Genomic DNA, 22425 nt, shown 5'->3' on the forward strand with positions numbered 1-22425 from the left:
TTCATTGAGAAAAGCTTGGAAGGAAGAGCTAGAGAGACCTAGAGTCAGAGAGAGACCCTTGGGAGAAATAATTAAGGCTGGCAGGGAAAGGCGATGTTAATTGAGCTGAGAAGAAAGATGAGCATCTGGGGATTCCTTCAAGAGGTTATGGGATTTTTTGATCCAGTCTTGGGTACGTAATTGCATTCACCTTTGGTCACTACTTTAAAAATATTTTTAAGGGAGAAAAGTCTCTATGAAAAAAATCCATATGAGAGAAACAACTAGCTATAGGAATAAATGGCAAAAATTGGGGGAAATGGGGGGGCGGTTTGCAGCAGGCAGAAGGCGGTTTTGTCTGATCCTCGTTTCCTGGAGGGAGAAGAAAAGAAACAAAACGCTGGGCTGGCCCCTGGTACGGTCATGTACAATGTCATGTACACATTTAAGGGTACAGCCCATCTAGGCCTTGCAAGCCACGCATGGTCCCTCTGTGGTTTGTGCTGAACAACACCCTCCTTCCCCAGAAACCCCACACGCCCTCAAATAGTTATCCCAAGTGGTTGTCTCTGAGCCTACATTTTTCAACCTGCATTTCAGGCAGAGGTTTCTTTTTGAATATGAGGACCCTTTTTTAAACTCCTCCGCACAGAAGGTCACGTGGCCCCTGAGACTATAGTCAAACTTTCCACTGAGGAAATATATAAAGATCCCCTTAAACCATTAGATGTTAAGGAGACTTTTTCTCATTTTATTTATTTATTTATTTATTTTTTAAAAGCTGTAGGCCAAACATGGGGCTTGAACTCACAACCCTGAAATCAAGAGTCATGTGCTCTGAGTCCGTCAGATGCCCCCACTTGTTCTCATTTTAAAATATATTTTAAAGGGGCGCCTGGGTGGCTCAGTTGGTTAAGCGTCTGCCTTCAGCTCAGGTCATGATCCTAGGATCCTGGGATCAAGCCCCATATCATCAGGCTCCTTGCTCAGTGGGGAGCCTGCTTCTCCCTTTCTCTCTGCCTGATTGTACTTTTTCTCTGTCAAATAAATAAAATATTTTTTAAAATGTTTTTTAGGGATGCCTGCCTTCAGCTTGAGTCATGATTCTAGAACCTGGGGATCAAACCCCGTGTCAGGCTCCCTGCTCAGCGGGGAGCCTGCTTCTCCCTCTGCTTGCCGCTCTGCCTTGCTTGTGCTCTCTCTCTGTCAAATAAAATCTTTTTAAAAAATGTGTTTTGTTGTATAATAAAACATATAGAGAACAGTGCCCAGAGCACATATGCACAACGTAGTACATTGTTTAAAAGGGATCTGCCACGTATCCATTACTGAGGTTGAGAAATAGGGCATTGCTGGCACTCCAGAGATTAATTCTCTTATGTCCTTTCCTCGTCACGGTCCCCTTTCCACCCTTGAGAAAACCACTCTCCTGACAGTCACTGTGAATCTTTCCCTGCCTTCTCCATGTACAGATCCCTGAACAATATGGAATCACAGTTTATATATTTTCCCTTGTAACTTGCTTCATTCACTTTCACCAGTGCCTAATATTTCATTAATTGGTCCATCCATTGTTGATAGATAGGTGTGTTGTTTCTAGTTTGAGGCTTCTATTTTTTTTTTTTTTTTAAGAGACTGTGTGCATGTAAGCGAAGCAGGAGAGGGGCAGAGGGAGAGAGAGAATCTTTTTTTTTTTTTTAAGATTTTATTTATTTATGAGAGAGAAAGAAGGAGTAGAGGGAGGGCCAGAGGGAGGGGAACAAGCAGACCCTGCACTGAGCCCCATTTGGGGCTCAATCCCAGGACCCTGAGATCATGACCTAGAGTCAGACAACTAACTGACCAGCCCCCTGGGCACCCCTCCAGTTTGAGGCTCTTAATAGCACTGCTATTCTTGACAGGCACCCCTGTGTGCACGAGGGCAGATGTCTTCAGCAAGATGGAATTGCTGCTTTATCAGGAACGCTTAAAAAATAAAATGTAACATCTTTGTTGAGATATAACTCCAGTACCATAGGATCTGCCTGTATAAAGTGTACCATTCAGTGGTTTTTAATATGTTCCTGGGGTTGTGCAACTGCCCCCACAATTATCAGTAACACTTCCAAATGAATTAGTGTCTTATTAATTGTAAGGGTCTACATACCCGTAGACCATCACGGAGGGGAAGTAGTTGGACGTCTGTATTCCTTCCAGAGATAGTGTTGATTTGTATATGTTCTTTGGTTCCGGGGTGCCCAGATAAGGAGCTACTGGGTTAAGGCATTGACAGATAGAAATTTGCCATTAACACAGATACACGTTACCTGAAGGATTTAGCCTGTTAATTCCTTACAGAGCACCATGTGCTGCTTTATGGCAGAGGTTCTTAAATTTGGGTGTGCATCAGAAGCACCTGGAAGGCATGTTGGAAACAAATTGCTGGGCTGCAGTTGCAGAATCCAGCAGGTCTGGGTGGGGCTCAAGAATTCGGATATCTAATCAGCTTCCAAGCCATACTGATACTGCGAGTCTGGAGACCTCACTTGGAGCAACCTGGTAGCTGGCTATTACCCTGGAAATTAGAGGACGGAGAGTGGAAGGAATTCATTCAGTCATTCCAAAGATAAGAATTAGACAAAAGACACTTACAAATCATTGGAGGCATTCACAGGCTCTTGGGGCGGAGGGTGAGGAATACGCTTTGTAAATACTACAGAGCCCCAGTCAAGAGGACTTGACAATTGGTTTGGTGTGGAGGGTAAGGGAGAGGCAGGAGTCAAGACGGACAGCAAGGTTTTAGGCCTGGATCCAGGAAGAGACTTAGAGAACAAAGAACAAGCAAGATTGTAAGGAAGAGTGTGATCGATCAGTATCTCAACTGCTGTCCTTGGCTCTCTGGGAAGATTCACCCAGCTTCCATTTCATGGTCAGAAAGGTGACTGATCCCCGTCAGGTCCCATTCCTGCAGATCACGCAAGATTTCCTGGGTGACAGATGCTGAATGCTTTCGGTGGGAATTCAGTATTGGGGTTCAGAGAGACTCCGTAAATTTAATGAAAAACAATGATTCTGAGGACTGGAAATTATTGAAGTCCTTCTTTATTGCAATCTCTCTCCAACCCTTCTCAAAGCACCTTGAAATGTTCTGTCTTTGGCCAAACACATCTTTCTGGGAAATCCTTCTTCCCCTTTTCTCCTCCTTAAAGCCTATCGTTCTTCAAGGTACTACTCCAGTCCCGCATCCTTGAAGGATCCTATGAAGGTTCTCTTGGACTCCTCAGGCACTTTGTGTGTCCTGCCTTTCAGAGTAGGTTTCTCATGTTTCCCACAGCTAGACCCAAGCCCTGCAAGGAGCAATGTCTTAGACATTTTCAGGTTATCATATAATAAATGGCTTTAGAGGCTGCCGGCTACTCTTGTCTTTGAAGCAAAGGTAGTTTCTAAAGCTGAGACCTGGAATCTCCAGAATCTCAATTAGCACTAACAGTAGACCCCCAAATAAGAAGATATGGACTGGGCCATCAGGAAGCCCAAAGGCCTCCTTTGTCTCCACAAGAGGCTGGCCTCCCTAGACTGCCTTCTATTTTCTTTTTCTTAAGATTTTATTTATTTATTTATTTATTTATTTATTTTTGAGAGAAAGAGAGCAAGCTAGAGAGAGCCTGAGCTGAATGAACCTGAGCTGGGTGGAGGGGCAGAGGGAGAGAAACAGGTAGAGACTCCTTGCTGAGCAGGGAGCCCAAGGACCTTGGGCTTGAATCCAGGAACAGGACAGGAGCTGAAGACAGACGCTTAACCAACTGAGCCACTCAGCCCTGCCTTCCATTTTCTTGAGAGCTCACATTTGCCTGTTGGCCTGGTTTGTCTTTTCTACCCCAACATAAACATAAACACCAGCTCTCTCAAAGCTATTGTTCTATTTCAATTTCTCCAGCGTTAAGCAGCCAGACCTATTCCTTTTTTTTTTTTTTTAAGATTTTATTTATTTATTTGACAGAGAGAGAGAGTGAGAGAGGGAACACAAGCAGGGGGAGTGGGAGAGGGAGAAGCAGGCATCCACTGAGCAGTGAGCCAGATGCGGGGCTCGATCCCAGAATCCTGGGATCATGACCCAAACTGAAGGCAGACACTTAATGACTGGGCCACCAAGGCGCCTGCCGCCAGACCTATTCTCAATCCATATATCATTTGGTTGGAGAAAAGTCTGGCTTTTTCCGTTCAACCGTGTGTGTATGTGTGTGTGTGTGTGTGTGTGTGTGTTTATACTAGCAACTTTGCAATCAGCCTTTTTTTTGTGGAGGGGGATAAACATTGCTTTTTGTGCTACTTCCTATAAATCAGGGTGTTATTATCTGACAGTTTACTAGTCACAGCCTTAGTGCAATGGTGAAAAGAAGAGAAACAGAGTGGAGAAGGTGTTATGTTCCACGGACGGGGGAACTACCAACAGGGGAGGAGCAGAAAGATCTGGATTCCAAGCTGGGGCCGAACCTTCCATTGCTGTGTGAGCAAGTGTCTTAACCTCTTTATGCTTTAGTTTCCCTATATTCAGAGGAAGGATAATAATGGCATAGACCACACAGAATTTTAATGAAGATTAAATGAAAAAATTGGCTGGAAGATATTTGGCTTAGTGCGTGCAGAAGGTGCTCAGTAAGTTGCCTCTAATATGAAGTACTGTCACCACTTATCCAAGAGCAATTTCTTATTGCCTAGTATACTGGGCACAATGGCGCATACAGAGGAAGTAGGGGAGGTAGGTTTGTACATTTGGAAAATGTTGCATCTACTGGAAGAAACATGCACAGTTCCGAGGCAGCCTGTGTGGGATGGGGTCCTCACAAGGGCCCAGGAAATCCCAAGTCAATGGAAGAATTTTCATGGTGTGGGATTAATCAAAGACAGTTTTATGGAGGAGGTGAATCTTGAGCATGGACTTTAAGTATCGTTGGAGACTAGAAAGCATTGCTGGGAAGAGGAACAGAATGAGGGCTTGGGGGGAAAGCAGAGCTTGTTCTAGAAGCAGGGGGAGGTTGGAGAAGAGACCCCATAGTGGGAATTTCAGGAGAAGAATAAGATGTAAAGTGAGGCCAGGCTGGGGAGTTTAGGACAATAGAAGAGCTGGGAACCACTGTAAGTCTTCAGATGGGAATATGATGTGAGATCAGTGTTTCACGAAAACGGGTGTGGAACCATTGGGTTAAACCACAGAGGACGTCTCTGGTGTTCAGGTGTAATGAGGGCGGGCACTTATCTGAAAACAGGGAAGGCCATTAGTGAACTTGGGTGCATTGTAGGAGGTGTCTGCCAAGTGTTTTTAGATCCATATAGAATCTTTCTTGAGGCACCTGGGTGGTTCAGTCAGTTAAGTGTCTGACTCTTAATCTCAGGGCCATGAGTTCAAGCCCGGCGTTGGACTACATGCTGGGTGTGGAGCCTACTTAAAAAAAAATAAAATAAAAATAAAAGACTCTTTCCCTACAGTGGTGGAAATGAAGTGGCAGACGGAAGAGAAGGCTCTGTCCCTCCTTCTCCTCCTCCACCTGCCCCCACAGAAATCATCCAATCACTGACAGGCACTGGGGCATCAGTGTAGCCAGAGTGTCGCAAAGGGAGCCACTCGCTTCCCCAAGACTGCTAAGAGTGTCTATCTGATTATGTCAGGAACATTAACAAAATCGCAAAGGTGCTGTTTTTTAAGGAGGTTCCACACCCCAGCTTGAACTCACAACCCTGAGATCAAGAGTCATGTGCTTTACCACTGAGCCAGCTAGGTGCCCTGCAAATGTTTTTGTTTTTGTTTTTTTTAATATTTTATTTATTTGTCAGAGAGAAAGAGAAAGAGAGCACAAGCAGGGGGAGCAGCAGGCAGAGGGAGAGGAAGAGGCAGGCTCCCCACTGAGCAAGGAGCCCAGTGCAGGGCTCCATCCCAGGTCTCTGGGATCATGACCTGAGCTGAAGGCAGCCGCTTAACGACTGAGCCACCCAGGTGTCCCTGCAAAATGTATTTTTTAATACGTTCCATAGCTCCTCCTTGAGTCACACAGAATGAACTGGCCAGTGGTAACTAGGAAGAGGCTCCCATGGAGGCCGCTGGTTATTTCTGGGTAGGTTTCCAGATGTGAGGATGCCTCTCTGGAGCAACGGGACAGGTGTGCGATACGGCACCAAATCATGTGCGACTCATACCTTGCTTGAGTTCTCACGCTCTGGGGGAGGTCTGTCCTGAACCCCCAGAGGTGACTTTTGTGAACAGCTAATGACCTTGTCAAAGCCCTTGCCGCGTGTGCTGGGCACTCCTTTGGTTGTGGGGGTAAAGCCGGTCCTCTTGGTCTCAGTAAAGGACATGGCATGGTAGGGTCCAGGATGTGGGGTCACAGCCGCACTGTCACCTCCCTGGCACCACAGCAGTTTGAGGAGAGGTGGGCTGGATAGATAGTTCAGAGTCTGGCTTTCCCTACAGGACCCTGAAGAATGTATGCTCTCACCATTTACGATTCTCGGTTCTTGTCCTGGCTTTTCTTCTCCTTACAGTGTTCACTGGACCTGACACATGAGGCATTGACTTGCTCCCGTTGACTGCCATAACTCTGGCCCTCAGAGCAGTCACTGCCACAGACGAGGCCCCCAGTGCACATCTGATGAATGGCTTTAATGAATAAACAAATAATGGACTGAAGAAGTAGGGCAGAGCTGATGTCTGCCCAGCTCCTCCTGGGCCTCTGCAGGTCTCTTCCCCTCCCCTGACCCTCTACCCCTAAAGGACAGAGACCTTGGAGTTCCCCACGATTCACTGTGTTTGCAGTATTTGATATGGGATTCACCGCCCCCCAACCCTTCTCTGAGGAAATCTGTAGTCAGGACAAAAGGCAGCACAAGGAATTCTCTCTCCCTGTCTTTTCCTTATTTACTAGATCTTTCTTCCTACGTGAAGAAGAGCCTCCCTTGGTTGAGTCCTGCTGTAAAACTCACCTGTGACCCGCAGTCACGGCTCTCCACGTGTCCTATCCATCCCCACCCAGCTTCCCTCCACCCTGGCTGGGCAGAGGCCAGAAGTTTCCACACTGCCCTTGCTGATGAAACCAATTGCCAGTCTTGGCTTTTCTCCTCCTAGCTCTGCACAAGGGAAGCCAAGAATGTCATTCAGGGCAGAGAGCTGGCCCACTGGGCTCTGTGACAGGCAGAGGGTGGCTCACATCTGCCTGTATCCTGAGGGGTTGTCTTGGGGAGGAGGAGGGAACGTCGTACAATTCCAGGTGCCGCATATCTGGAAGGCAGAGAAAGAAGTCACCACACGGGTGGCAGTCTTTTTTCTTTTCTTTTTGAAGTTTTAAAAATATATATATTTTTTAATGAGCTGAAAGTTTGATGGAAAGCACAGCGTGGAGGGAACAGCTGGGCAGTGAGCCCTGATCTGTTATGTTTGCCAGGCACCGAGGGGAGGGATTAGCGGCTCTTGGGAAGTTTGGCCCTAGCTGGCCTGTCACTGGGGAGTCAAAGCCACAGTGACCGTTAGCAGGCACGGAGTCCTGTCCTTGGCTCAGAAACGGTCCCCCACCACCACCACCATGTGGCCTCGGTTGAACCCAGGAGCTGCAGAACCAGAAAGGTTTCACAGGAGCTTGATGAAAAGGTGTGGCAGAAGTGAGAGACGCTGATGTGAGGGGGGCATCCCCGGGGATAAGAAGTGTCACCCTTTGGGAGACAGAACTCTGCTCGCTGGCTGGCAGTGGCAACGTGTGAGGCTGTCTGTGAGGGCAGGCGGGAGGCATGGTGGTGGGAGGCAGGTGTGGGGGAGGGAGGAGGACCACAGGGAATGGGGGCAGCTCTGACTCCTCAGTCCCCAAGAAGGACTGGTAGGTGGAGTTGAGGATGTTTGCACAAGCAAACCCTTTGAAGCTCTTCTCTCGTCCTCCCCGCTCTGGACCTGGTTCCCTCCCCTCCATAAAGCCATTAGCTTCTGGTGCCAGCCCTATCTCTGCTCCATCTCTCTTGGTTCCAGTCGGTGCATTCACAGACCTCCTGCCCTGAGGGACGGGGAGGATTTATAGGGGGGGAGAGGGTTGAGGGGGAGGGGGCATCCTTTAGAGGAGGAGAGGTCTGTTAGGAAAGCAGGGTGTGGAGAGCTGTTAGTCGGCCGCGCTAGAGGCCGGATCATTTCCGAGCTGGCTCTGCATGACAAAGGGGAAGGAGCAAGTTTCTTCTTTGATCTGCCCCCTGCCGGCCCCGCACACCTGCCTGTTGGTGCTCCCGCCCCAGCTGAGACCTCAAGAAGGAAAACCAAAAGGGGGTGGGAACCAGGCTGTGGCCCAGCTTTCCTGGATCCTGTTCAGGTCACCTTCCTCTCTTGGTGGCCCCAGGACAAAAATATCTCCCAGGCTGATGACCCGAAGCACCTGCCGCCCCCTCCCGGAGAGCCTGGAGTCCTAGGGCCGGGGGAGCCGCGCGGTGAGACGGGGTGGGAGCGGCTGGGAGCGCGTGCCAGTTTGTGTGCGCGCGCGTGTGTGTGGGGTTGGAGGTGTTAAGGGGTCTGGGAAGAAGACTCATTGGAGACGTGGGGTCACGCCCTGGATGGAAGCTAAGGGGGAAACGAGGTGGGGGTGAGAGGGAGGGGGCGTGTTTTTATAGACTTGCTCTAGGATCCAGAAGCAAGGATTTTCCGCCTGTTTCGAAGGGCTGGAGAAAAGGTGCTCTTTCGGGGGATACAGACACGGGCGCGAGTTACAAACAGCATAGGCAAAGACATGGGAGGTTCTTGAGCTACAAGGGGAAGGGGTCGTTGCTTCTGGAAGATGGGTCCTGGGCACAGACCATTGAGGCTGGGGTTGCAGACCAAGAGCTCACCGTTGCCGTCAGCGCTCCTGGCTGCGCCTAGAGGGCCACGGCGCAGAGGAGGGCAAGGAGGCCACCTAGGAAGAGACCACCTCACCCGAGGGAGCTTTGGGGACACATGGCATTTCTCAGACAAGTTGCCCTGAGGAAGTGCAGAGTCTTCACTCTTCTGTCTGCTCTGTTCCTGGTAAACAAGGGCTGGGATGTGGAAGCTTCCTTGGAGTGGGAAGGGTACAGTTGGGGAGGGAAGACTCCTATTGGGCTGTGGGCAAATCCAACTCCCCAGCTGTTCTTAGTGCCTGGAGGAGAGTTTGGGCTGGAGTAAGACGCACAGGGAGGAGCGGATGGTGCGGTGGTTTCTTTGGATGTTCTGGAAGAAGGGCAGGTGTGCACTACAGCGACCAAAGCATCTTCCTCAAAGCTACCTTGAGCACACTCTGTTCTGGAAATGACTTGTTTTCCTTTCTCTCTTCTCCTTTCTCAGCTCATTGTTCCCTTTGGAATTGGGTCCTGGGTAGGGTTCCCACAGTTTGGGGTAAGAGACACCAAGGCGGTCCCCTGGTGAGAAGAGCAGCAGTAGGAGATGGAGGATGGAAAGAGGCTGAATCTCTTTGTGGGGGGAACAGAACTTGATATTGGACACCCCCCCCCACCCGCTCATTCTCGGTGCTTTCCCCGATCCCCCTCTCCGCAGGTCCTGCCTCGTTGGCTACATCTCCACATTGATTCTCCCTCCATTCTTTCTTCTCCAGGGAGCCCCATTTCAGAAGTCAACCACCCCCGGGGTCTTCCCAGGGCACTGGGGAGGGCCGAGGCCCAGGCCCACCATGCCCAGCCTGTTGCTGCTTGCCGCTGCTCTGCTGTCCAGCTGGGCCCAGCTTCCGGCTGAAGCCAGCTCCTGGTGGTGAGTGAGAGAGGCTGAGGCCCTTCTCTACAACCTACGCCTCTTTGGTAATTAAATGTGGAGAAGGGCCACTGTGGGTTGTGTTCATTCCTTTATTCATAGGACTCCTAAGGACCGCTTTTATCCCAGGAAAACTAGGACAGCCTTTTTTCTCACAAGCCCCCAGAGCTAAAGGTTCAGCAAGGATAAAGGATTAGTGCATTTGGATTTTTCCTCTGATCCTGTCCGCTTTCCCCCTTTTTGGGACCTTCCTCTGTCCCCATGGATTGTTAGAAATAGCTCTTGCTTTGCTATTGGATCAGTAAGAACATGGATTTCTTTTTTTTCCCCGGTGGGTACAGGGAGAGTAGAATTCCTATTTGATAAGTCTGATGACCGATGAGAGATTTGCAGGACCATTGTGCGTGGCCTTCTTTTGTATTTTTAAGACTATTGTCATGGCCAAGTCAACCTGGAAATGGCCAGCCCTCCCCACCTATCTTGCCGAGTCTGGGCCCCCTTACATTGGTCTCAGAGGTACCTCTACCGTCTTCTCCTCTAACTGACCACCTTTCTGTTTCTGGTAGAGGATGAGCTGAAGCGAGAGCCCCTGAATGGATAGAGTGGCTTAGGGGATTTGTGGGTGGGATATGGAAGTGAAAACGTTTAGACTAGGTTGTAATGTATGTAAATTGGCTTCTGTTTGCCAGGCGTAAGGGCAGTATTACTTGAAGGAATTCACTGCTTTCCATCACACCCTGCACTTGGGTTAGAGTGAGTGTGTCACCGGCACTCCCGGAATAAGTCATGTGCTCTCCTGTGGAGGCGTGGCTGTTTCTGTCCTCTGCCTGGAATGAATGTCCTCCGCCTGCTCTGTCGCCCTTCTCTGCCTGTCCCCCATCCTTTAAGACCCCCTTCACACTCTGGCCATTGCCTTATAAAAATCTTTTCTCTGGCTGGAAGAGCTCGTTCTCTGTCTGATCACCATGGAGCCAGAAGCTCAAGTCTAGCTTTGGCCCTTGACCTCTCCCATATCATCCGCATTTGTGCCTCAGGTTCCTACAGAGCGCTGTGAAGGCAGGGCCTCTGTTTTAGCAGATTTCTTTTCCACACTCTTAGTACAGGGCCTTGCACACAGAAGGAAAACCCTTGCTAAATGTGTCGAGTGAATGATTTCAGGCTGCACGCAAGCCTAGGCTCACCCCTGGGCCTTCCGTCCCCTTTCTGGATCTCCGCTGTAGGTCATTAGCTATGAACCCGGTGCAGAGACCTGAGATGTTTATCATCGGTGCCCAGCCCGTGTGCAGCCAGCTTCCTGGGCTCTCCCCTGGCCAGAGGAAGCTGTGCCAACTGTACCAGGAGCACATGGCCTACATCGGGGAGGGAGCCAAGACGGGCATCAAGGAGTGCCAGTACCAATTTCGCCAGCGGCGGTGGAACTGTAGCACAGTGGACAACGCGTCCGTCTTTGGGAGAGTCATGCAGATAGGTAAGAGCCCACCACCAACACGTGGCTGGCTACAGGAGCCGGGCTCACCTCCCTGGCCTGGCACAGAGAGCCCCCACGAGTGTCTAGGTGAGTTCTCCGAGGCTAGGAAGTGGTGTGCAAGGGGAGTGGGAGATGCACACAGGAAGCAGAGTCTCAGATGGGATGTCGGTCCCCACCCTGCTAGCGCCTGTGAGCCCTCTGCTCCCAGCTTCACCCTATCTGGGGCAGTCCGCTGGCGGCTCACTCCAGTAAGGTAGCAGAGACAGCAGAGCTTTGTCTCAGCACAGGTGGGCGGGGGTCAGACAGGGGAAGGGCTTTGACAGCACTGGGTAGAGAACCGAAAATCGCAGCTCTGAAAGTCGAGATGAATTTTGCCTCTGCCTCTTGGACCCTGAGCGAGAGAGAGAAACTTTGGGCCAAACTGATGATAGCTGTCATTAACCTGACCCAGATCCAGTCCTGACTTTTTCATTCCAAAGGGATGTGTGTGAATGTGGGGGAAGGGAACACATCCAGAAGAAAGATGAGAGGCCACCTCTTCCTGGAGTCCTGTCCCTTCCCCTCTCCCCCACTCTCGGACTCTCTGGCTGCCCTATTGCTTAGATGGAGGTGTGATTTGGGGTCTAATTGTTTTAAGGTCCTTTTGAAATGCAATCCTCCCCTCCCTGGCAAGAAATTGAGAAATCCGGCCCTATTCTATTGGGTCTGATCCCCAGGGCCATAGAAAGAAGGTGTTAGGGCACTGTATTCTCCTGTCTTCCTTCTCCAAAAGAATTTCCCCTCCAAGGAAGGAGGACATTTGGGAGTTATCTGGGGCTGGGCTTTTCCCCTCAAAGAAGAATGATTTTAGCAGCAAGCAAGGTATGAGGAAGGCCCCTCCCTCCTGACCTCTTTCCCCTACCCATATTGACAAGTGAGGACGGGGCGGAGGTGGGGGGGTGGAGGAGAGTATGCTTTGAACCTTGCTGCCCTCGTCCTTCCTCTAGACTCAAGGTCTAGACAAGAGGGCTCACGTGTTCCTGCCACAGTCTTACTCGGCAGCTTTCCTAAAGGAATGGACTTGGGGTTGATTCGGAACTGTTATAATTTATTGATTCTTTTCAAATACACTTAGTATCCAGTAAAGTCTTAGCAGCACTCCTGGCACTGGGTTCTGGGTGTGGACAGCAGGAAGACCACAGGTTTAGAGAGAGGCATCCAGAAATCACTTTTCAGAGACCTAATGTGTGCCTGACATCAGCTAGATCCTTTTTGTGTGTAATTTTATTTGAGTAAGGGCCAAAAAGTGAGCTTCACTTGAGGAAAGGAAGGAGTTAGCAGGAATGGAAGTGCCACTGGGTGCAGACTGGCTTGGGGAAATGACTTGTGCAAGCCTAACCTCTCATTCTCCCTGGACCCTATTCTGTTATGAACGGAACTGACTGCTTGCCTTATTTTCACAGTTTCTCTTTGTAGCTTCCCTGCAGACTTATGCTACCTGGGAAGCTATTCTCCATTTATGCCCTTGGGCCCAGGGTGCCTCTTGGGGAATCCTCCCTCAGGGCTCTCCTATATGACTGCCAAGAAAGTCCTCCCTTCTTTGAAGCTGCTGCAAGGGTCCACCACCAGAGGGCAGCAGAGCAGCTTGGAGGGAGCCAGGGGCACGTTGCTCAGCCTTGGTGGGGGTGCATCTGGGCACCTTCCTGGCAGCTGGGTTGAACTACTGAGGAACAGAGAGAAGGGGTGCTCGTGTCCTGCTGCCTCCTGGTAGGGAAACGATGCCAAGTCTCTAGCAGCAACATGGCTGCGGATTAATTAGCCTTTATCCTTGAGGTGGTTCAGGTTTCCATTCTGAGTTGTTTCTCCTACAGAGAAGCCCCCCCACCTTGCTGCCCATTCCGAAGCCCTGCATTATGTCTTGCTGGCTGAGAGTAGCACTACTAGTCTGTACTTCCCAAAGGACCCAGTTGCTCCCCAGGAATGTAGAGCTGCCCACCCTCGGTGCCCCAACCAAAAGAGGCAGAGCCCTTGCCAGGACCCTAATCCACCTGAGGACAGAGTGGGATCTGAACCCATCACGGTAGGGCAGGACCTTCAGAGCCCATAGTGTCTGCACTATTTTGCTCAGATGCAGGCATATTATTTTGAAAGGCAGTTCTGAGAGGCATGATTCAGCTTGGAAAAGTGTGTTTGCTAGAGCACTGAGGAAGAAATCAGACATATGTAGCCTGGAAAAGACAACACATAAAAGGCCTATCAGTTGTTTTCAAATGCTGAAAGGCTGTCAAATGGGAAGGGATTAGACAGCAGAGCTCCAGTGGGTGGAAGTTACAGGGAGGCGTTTTCCAACTGACTATAAGAAAGAACGTTCTGGTGATTAAAGTCATTAAAAAGATGATGGGCTGGGTTGCCTTGAAAACCCAGCCAGCTTCCCTGAAGGAACGCAGTGTAAAGGAAGAATCCCCGTGGGAGGGATGTAGGCTACAGATCCAGGCTCCTCCCTGTCCCAGGATGCCCGGTCAGGGGGTTGAGACGCCATCTTGGGAAGATTTTTCAGGCATGGCTCCCTCACAGAGGGCAATAGGCCCTCCTCCCTTCAAGCCTGTTGGTCACCCTAGCATCCTGGTTGCTCATTCTCCTAGTCTAACTACCCTAGATTAGATAGAGCCCTGGTCTCTGGCCACGGATCAGCCCTGACTCAGATGTGGGTCCCGATGGCTGAATCATGACTATGACTTACTGCCTCATCTGGGTTTTTCTTGTCCTGCTCTTAGTCCACATCTGACCAGAAGTTGACCCCTGGTTCCTTGAGAAAAACTGACCTGCCCAGTCTGGTCTGGTGGCAAGCTTGACTGTGTCCCGCCTAGATGATCAAGAAGGAGGGCAAAGTGAGAGATCCTCCTAGACCAGATGAGGACTGTAGACTGATTCCATCTTCACCAAGACAGGGTTGTCTACTTCTTTTATTTTTTTTTTAAAGATTTTATTTATTTGTTTGAAAGAGAGAGAGAGTGTGTGTGTGTGTGTGTGTGTGTGTAAGAGAGAGAGCACAACAGAAAGAGAGAGAACACAGCAGGGGGAAGACATAGAGGGAGAAACAGACTCCCTGCTGAGCGGGGAGCCAGATATGGGATTTGATCCCAGGACCTTGAGGGATGATGACCTGAGCCAAAGGCAGACCCTTAACTGACTGAGACCCACCCAGGCGCCCCTATTTTATTTTATTTTTAAGATTTTGCTTTTTTAAGTATTCTCTATACCTGTCGTGGGGCTTGAGTTTATAGCCCCAAGATTAGGAGTCACACACTACCGACTGAGCCAGCCAAGCACTCTATTCGTTGCCTTTTTGATTCTAGCCATCCTCGTGCGTGTATAGGGGTTTTGCCAGGTGATTTTTTTTTTTTAAGATTTTATTTATTTATTTGTTGGAGAGAGTACAAGCAGGGGGAGCAGCAGGCAGAGGAAGAAGCAGGCTCCCCGCTGAGCCAGGAGCCCAGTGTGGGACTCGATCCCAGGACTCTGGGATCATGACCTGAGCCGAAGGCAGACACTCAACTGACTGAGGCCCCCAGGCATCCTTTCATGGTGATTTTTAATTTGCATTTCCCTGGAAGCTGAATATTATTTTTTATAAACTTTTCTATTAAAGTGGAACATGTATCCTAGGAGTTTTAAGTGGTTCGCTAGAGCAGTAGAGAGGAACACAGTCCAGAGTTTCTCCTGGAAGTGATCTGGACATTTAGTGGGATCGTGCCTAGTATCCTGTAGCTGTGGTTTCCCGGTGCTCTTGAGTCAGGAGGGGAAGGCAGAGCGATACAGTGTGGATGATGCTGGACATTGTAATTCCGGCTCACTTCTCCTCCTTGTCTCCACCACTGTCTAGCTAGATAATGGCAACAATAAAAAAGACAGATGTGTGGCCCATCAAGTGGTGAGAAATGGTGACCTGCATTTTTGCTAGGATACAGACTCCTGCTATTGGTCCCATGATTTCTACTCTGGCTCATTCTGTTCGTCCCACATGTCCCATAAACTCCTTAATGCCCACTCTCCCCTCCATTTAGGTCTGCCTCCTCGGAATCTACCTGCCACGTAACCTTCCCTGGAATGGATGTTAGTGTGGGCGGGGGCTGGAGGGATTCATTCTAGTGTGTGAGCTCGCAGGGTAGAGGAGACAAATTTCTGCTCATTATCAAGAGGAGTTCCTAACCACTAGAGCCATGGGATGTGAAAGATGCTTCTCCTGATATTGTTTCCCTCCTGGGAGTGTGAGAGGCGGGGCAGTGGTGCTGGGGCCAGGAAAGGTGGAAGGAAGGAAAGGGCCTGCTTAGGGAGCTGGCATCCCTCACCCCCTCTCCCGCCTTCTCTTGCAGGGAGCCGGGAGACCGCCTTCACCTACGCAGTGAGCGCTGCGGGGGTGGTGAACGCCATCAGCCGGGCTTGCAGGGAGGGCGAGCTCTCCACCTGCGGCTGCAGCCGGACAGCGAGGCCCAAGGACCTTCCCCGGGACTGGCTGTGGGGCGGCTGCGGGGACAATGTGGAGTACGGCTACCGCTTTGCCAAGGAGTTTGTGGATGCTCGTGAGCGGGAGAAGAACTTCGCCAAGGGGTCGGAGGAGCAGGGCCGGGTTCTCATGAACCTGCAGAACAACGAGGCGGGGCGGAGGGTAAGAGGAGCTCTCCCACCTCCACACGCACACGTGCACACACTCACACGCATGCATGCGCACGCGTGCACACACACACGCTAGCTAACCCGTTGCTCCTGGGCTGAGCTGGGACCCTGGCCTGGCCATGAGGAAGGGGGTCGTCCTGACACAGGGAATCTTACCTCCAGGATTATGGGATGCCTACTTTTTTTTTTTTTTTTTTAAGATTTCATTTATTTATTTGAGAGAGAAAAAGAGCATGAGAGATAGCCCACATTGCCGACCCGATCCATTTCACAAGGCTCCATTCCCCAGCTGGGCACGTGCCCCTGTCATTTTTATAAACCTCGTTAATTTCTCCCCAGGATGGTTGTCCCTAGAGCCCTTAGGAGCAGACTTGTCATCAGATTTCAGGCGCTCAAAGTAGAGTTCTTGTCAAGCAGATAGGACAGTTGGAAGTTGAGGCCATGAGACCCAGCCTAGGGTTTATGATTTGTGAGAGACACAGGGGAAAGCAGAGTTGACATTTAAGAGCTGGTGTCGTGCCCATCCAGAGGCCTGATCCTAAAGCACGCGTTCACGCTAATGGCAGACACACTTCGACACCAGAGGGCCGTGCAGGAGGCAGGTGGGTGCCTCAGGGTCTCCTCTACAGAGAGGCATGAGGTCTGAGTGCTGGGTGGTACGAGTCACTCCCGGCTCAGGGCCGGGGGTGGGGGGCACAGACCTCTCAGGAAACCACACAGACTTCTTTCTGGGCGTGTTGTCTTCCTTCGGGTCTGTGTCAAGCCAGCTGGCTCTGGGGCCCAGGCAAGATACTGTCGCGAGACCAAAGAACTAATGAGAAACAATGAGACTAGCGGTTTCCTGGGAAGAAATCAATTCAGAAAGTTCATGTTGGTGATTCAGTGACAGGATATGGATATATTTCTAAAAAAGTATTTACCAATTTTTAAAAAATCGACTTCTGTTTCTTAGGAACACGTACCAAATAAATGGAATTGAAACAGCTTCTCATGGACTGGGGACCTGTCATGTTGGGTTGGTAGAATGTGGCACGCTTGTGGAAACTTGTCTCATCAGTAGTGGGATGTCCCATTGAAATTAGAGTTCATTTGCCCAGAGCCTTCCTTTCAGAGCCCATCTCCAAAGGCTAGAGGTGTGTGTGAGGGGTAGTGTGAATCCATGGGGTCGTGAGTTCTGGTTGTTGCTCTGGTTCGAACCAGGGCACAGAGAACAGCACTGTCTTAGATGACCTTCCACTCTGAGGACATCTGTGGGGCCACTTCTTTCCCCCATGACTTACTCTCTGTTTGGCAGCCTGCATGCCAGGCTTTGGGGATCTAACCGTGTGAGAGCCTGGTTAAAAAAAAAAAAAAAAAGGTTAAGATCTTCACTTTATCTCCCGACTGCCCAAACTCTATCCATTTTTTAAGATCCCGGTTCAAATACCACCTATTCCCTAAAATCCTTCCCATCCCCCATCATGAGTAGTCTCTGCTTCTGAACTGAGGGAGGTTAATTGCTACCTTTTGAGGTACGGCCTCCTTCGCCTCCTCCCACTGGCTATAGCTCCCTCAGCTACAGGGATTCCGTTTATGGCTCTTGGCAGCACTCTCACTGTGCTTTACGCGGGTGGGTGGGTGGGCGCGTGCAAATCAGAGCAAAGGTCCCACGGTGCCACCTAGGAAGAGGTCAAATTCATGGAAGGCTGTTTCCTGTCTCTGCTCTGAGCTCTCCTTGGGGCGTTGTAGCAGATGCTGAGGTGACTAGGCCTTCATCCTAATCTGGGCTCCATTTCAGTCACAGTCTTGACCTCACTTCTGCTGGCTCCTCGTTTTATTGCCCTTAATTGTTTGTTTGTTTGTTCTGGCCCTTATCTTGGCCAACCTTCCTTCCATCTGCCTTGTTTCTCACTTACACACCTTCCCCGTCTTCCTCTGTCTGTCTCTCTGCCTTTGGGCCCCCTTCCCCCAGTCTCCACACCTCTTCCACAGCCTTTATCTCTCCCTTTGCTTCTGTCTGCACCAGGTTGGGAATTCCTGTCCCTCTTTATTTTTTATCCGCTCTCCAAGAAGCAGGCCTCCGCCATCAATCACCATCTGAGGCCCAGGTGCTCACCTCCCACCTCCTCACACCTACACAAAAAAATTCCGTAGGAAAGACGAAAATGGGGGCAGGAATTGAAAATTCCCTGGATTTTTATTTTACAACCAGTTAAAGGTTTTATTTTTAAGTCATCTCTGCACCCAACACGAGGCTCAAACTCCCGGCCCCGAGATCAAGGGTCGCACGCTCCACCGACTGAGCCAGTCAGGCGCCCCAGCCATTTTTTTTTTTCCCCGTAATGGAATATCTAGGATCTGACATCTTGGCCACAGAGTAAATCTGGAGCATACTTTGCAGGAAATTTCTCTTGGCCTTTGAGAGGCTCTAGTAACCCCATTTTAGACATTGATGGCCAGAGGGTTGGTTGATACTGCCTTGTCACTCAAGGGCTTAAGCATTTTCCAGATAAAAGCTGTCTAATCCTCATGACATTCCTATCAGTTACAAAGCTCAGTCACACCATTAGACAGCGCAGAAGAGGGACTTAGGGCTTTGTCAGGAGGCAAGATGCAGAACTAAGAAAATGTTTTTAAATTTTGCTTTTATTGCTTTTCCAGTTGGCAGGAAAGGCTAAAAATTGGGATTTATTTTTCTGCCTTCTCCTGTCAGAGGAGCTTCTCTACATGATCAAGAGTAAATATTTAAGAATATGACTGTTACAGTGTCCTTCATAGAGGCGGGGTGGAATGAATGTCTCCTTACTGAAGATCCCTCCGTGACACTCTTTCCTCTCCGATTTGTTTTACAAAAGCTCCTGTTTTTCCTCTGTGGTGTCCTCTTTAGCTCTCCTTCCTCAAATCTCCCTAATTGTTGGCTCCCAATAGAGATGCTTATCCTGTCCCCTTGGTCACTTAGTGGCAGGGTACACAGTTTTAGGCCCTTAATGTTTCCTGCTTCCAGCAGCACCAGATGCCTGACCTCCCTCTCTAAACCAAGGACCATTTCCAGAGGAATGTCAGGCCCCAGCTCAGACTGGGGGGGATTTGTGCCAGAACAGGGTAATTGCAGACCCCGTCTTTGAAGTGCCTATTGGAATGGAGTGTTGGTTCCTTTATGCCGTAGGCCTGGAGCTGCCAGCCCAGTACTGGTGCCTTTAACCTTGGGGAGGAGCCTCCATCCTTCTTTCCCCTAAGCCGTTTTTAAGCCTCAAGACTGGAGTGCAAAAGGGCTAGTCATTCTGACTCCCTTCTGGGTGGCCCTGAACAGAATATTGAGCCTCTCTAGAGCTTCAGTTTCTCCAGCACACAACAGTAGGGATAATTCCACACCAGAAAAAAAAAAAAATTAGGAAGAGTTTTGACAATAGTGATATGAGCTAATGATGGTGAAGCTATTTCTTGCACCTGCAGTGGTGTCTGCACAGTGCTGAATAAAGACACAATCTGGGGACTCTTGAAAAGAAAACCAAGAGAAGCCCTTGAAAAAGGAGTCCCGACTCAGTCGGTGACAATGGCTGTGGCATAAGAAAATGTTCTGCAGCGGGCTTGCATTTTTATCCCACCATCTGTACGCCCGGGCCTGCTGCCAGGGCCGTCGGACACAATGCATCAGGGTGCTTTTCATTGAAAAGCACTTTGTAAGCAGCATTCTGGTCGACTCTTGCTTTTTTAAAAAAATTTTGATTTGGGATAACCCAAGTTCAAATCCACTCCACGTTGTTGTGGTTCAGTGGCTTCAAGAAGGGTTTGTTTTCAGATGAATCACCCCTGTTGGTGGGCCCAGCGACCCACTCTTGCCCGGCCCAGGGCTCCACTCTTCTTCTTCCCTGCTCAGTCTCTCCAGGGGCTGCTGGGCACAAGGAAATGGTCTTGTTCAACAGCCCCGTGTGGTCTGCGCTGAGGTCCCTGTGACTCCGGGGAGTTAATGGCCAAATGTTAACACAGAAAAGAGGGCCGTTAAGTTCTTAGGGGATTTGGCGCAGTCACGGACAGCTTTTGGCCAGTCACCACCATGCAGTTTCTGTCACAGGCTGGTAGTACAGCTGGATTTTTTATTGTAGCCCCTGACTGTACTCCATCTCATGCAACATCTGGACACGGTTTGTTGGTTTGTATTTGTTTGTTTGAGGCTTGGTTCAAGATAGAAATATCCCTTTTTCCCTCCGATTGTGAAAATGACACATGTATCATAACAAATTGAAGTAATAAGACATGAACAAAGTAGGAAGGGCAAGGGCACCAAATGCCATGGTCCTTGGAGCTGATCAGACATGGACATTGCCTCCCCCGCGTTTTTCGGTGCTCCTTTTATCTGCTTTTTATCTGGGTAATCAAGCTTCCTGGAAAGATCTTTCTGTACATTTGAGAAACAACTCTTCTGCCCCTCCCAGCCCCTTCCGTGTTTGGCCTCTGGGTGCCCCCAGCCACTCTCCTACCATCCCCACCTCCTCACCCCCCTACCCCCGCTCCTCCTCCTGATCGCCTTCTTTCTGCCCCCCCTCAGGCTGTGTACAAGATGGCAGACGTGGCCTGCAAATGCCACGGCGTCTCGGGCTCCTGCAGCCTCAAGACGTGCTGGCTGCAGCTGGCCGAGTTCCGAAAGGTGGGGGACCAGCTGAAGGAGAAGTACGACAGCGCGGCCGCCATGCGCATCACCCGCAAAGGCAAGCTAGAGCTGGTCAACAGCCGCTTCAACCAGCCCACCGCGGAGGACCTGGTCTACGTGGACCCCAGCCCGGACTACTGCCTGCGCAACGAGACCACGGGCTCGCTGGGCACGCAGGGCCGCCTGTGCAACAAGACGTCAGAGGGCATGGACGGCTGCGAGCTCATGTGCTGCGGCCGCGGCTACGACCAGTTCAAGAGCGTGCAGACGGAGCGTTGCCACTGCAAGTTCCACTGGTGCTGCTACGTCAAGTGCAAGAAGTGCACGGAGGTCGTCGACCAGTACGTCTGTAAATAGCCGGCGGGGGTGCTCTTCCGGCCGCTTCGCCAATCTGCCTCACAAAGTTTATATTATATAAATCTATATAAATCTATTTTATATTTGTATAAATAAAGGGATGGATGATAAATAATTAAGAGAAGAAAATGGAAAGGAGAAGCTTATTTAAGAAACGCTGGAGGTGTTTGAGGATTGCGCTGTGCTTGGTTCTCTACTCCCAGTGGGTGTGGGGCCGGGGGCTCTCCTCTGCTCCCTCTTGCGGGGACTCTCAGGATGTAGGGACATGGGACTAGTCACTGTCTATCCACCATGGCCTTCAGGAAACAAGTGGCGGTTGGATGGAGAAGATGATTTTGTCTGGAAGTCTGGAGCCTTTGCCGGCTGGATGACCACCCTGTGACCCCTGTCACTGGGCCAGGAGACCCTGTGCAAGGCGGCAGGAACTCTGCTTACACCCTCCCATCTTCAGGGTCTTGTCCGGAATACTGACTGGTTCCGGAAGAGGGCAGGTGTTTTCTTACCCTTTCACTCGGGCATGTCCTGGCAGAATCCACAGTTAACGGGAATGAGCTGAGGTCTGATGTCATCCCTGACAGGTGACCACAGAGGGACCTGCACCTCCGCAGATTCCCAGGCCTGTCTGTCTAGCGAGAATCACCCACCCTCCACAGTTCACGAGGTCCTGCCACCCGTTCCCACACCGAGGGGAAAGGGGTTCGATTGGCCTGACATGTTGGGAGAGTGATGAACTGAATGTTTGTGCCTGAGCCGCAGAGAGCCAGGAGTGTAACTGGACCGAGTGAATGTTGCATTGTGTTCCCACAGGGAGAGGAAACGAGATGCTGCTGCTGTCACTTCCTCCACCCCGGGGGAGGCTCCCTGAGCGACAGGATGTGTGGCCAGGTCAGGCTCGGCTGGCCGGCATGCTCTTTTCATCTCTGCCCCAGATGTACAGTTTCTCTCTGACATTAAAGACCCTTCACTGGAGTTTCTCTCCCTTTCCTTCTTTGGACACACAGTCATCTTTCATGAGTCTCCTTTTCTTTTTGATCTGATCCTTGGAGCCCTGGTACATGGTGTGTGCATGTGGAAGAGGGTAAGGAAATGGAAACTTTGCAGGGCTCTAGTCTGGTGGTTGGAGACAGAGACAGAGTAATAGGAGAATTGAATAAGGGAAAGCAGTTAAGCACTCTCCCCAAGGACCAGCCCAAACTTAAATCCTCATAAATGCTAGCTATTACTATTACTCTTAGGAACAAAGGAATTCAGAGATTTCAGTTTAAACGTCATGTTGACCTTCCCTTCTTCTCTCATCCTACTCCCATTCCACCCCACCCCCGGCCACTCCTGGTTTGTTCGCTGGGTCCTTGGTAGAACACAGGTAATGGGACCCTCTCTGCAACCTTGTCTCTGTTGCCATGTCCAGTCTCAGACTCCAGAATCTGGAGCCAGGAGAAAGAAGAAGACAGAGGATGACCCACGAAGGGAGATGTTACATTCTAGAAAGGGAGGAAGTAGTTCCTGGGACACATGGGTCCAGGTGCACAAGAGTGACCAGCCTACAGGGGACCCAGGGAGTCACCCCATAAAGACACCGGTTTCGTTCCAGAGAAGTTTTAATTCTGGAGAAATAATGGAATT

General features: G+C 50.2%; 1 protein-coding gene across 4 annotated transcripts in view; it reads left to right on the forward strand.

The window, feature by feature from the left end:
- Nucleotides 1-21771, forward strand: part of WNT5B (Wnt family member 5B) — a 106947-nt gene extending 85176 nt beyond the window's left edge. Inside the window, exons 1-5 of one of the 4 annotated variants that reach the window (XM_004773731.3) lie at nt 7411-7594; nt 9546-9697; nt 10918-11165; nt 15518-15810; nt 20344-21771. In XM_004773731.3, coding sequence (XP_004773788.1) covers nt 9621-9697; nt 10918-11165; nt 15518-15810; nt 20344-20802 — 1077 coding nt within the window. In that variant the 5' untranslated portion in view covers nt 7411-7594; nt 9546-9620 and the 3' untranslated portion in view covers nt 20803-21771. Of the gene's footprint in view, nt 1-7410; nt 7595-8009; nt 8410-8434; nt 8981-9545; nt 9698-10917; nt 11166-15517; nt 15811-20343 lie in introns of those variants that run through there. The other 3 variants (XM_004773730.3, XM_004773729.3, XM_045071546.1) reach the window with 3 other exon arrangements.
- Nucleotides 21772-22425: the final 654 nt, after the last annotated feature.

Source organism: Mustela putorius, unplaced genomic scaffold, assembly GCF_011764305.1.
Source record: "Mustela putorius furo isolate JIRA1106 unplaced genomic scaffold, ASM1176430v1.1 tig00003988_pilon_pilon_pilon, whole genome shotgun sequence".
Taxonomy (NCBI): domain Eukaryota; kingdom Metazoa; phylum Chordata; class Mammalia; order Carnivora; family Mustelidae; genus Mustela; species Mustela putorius.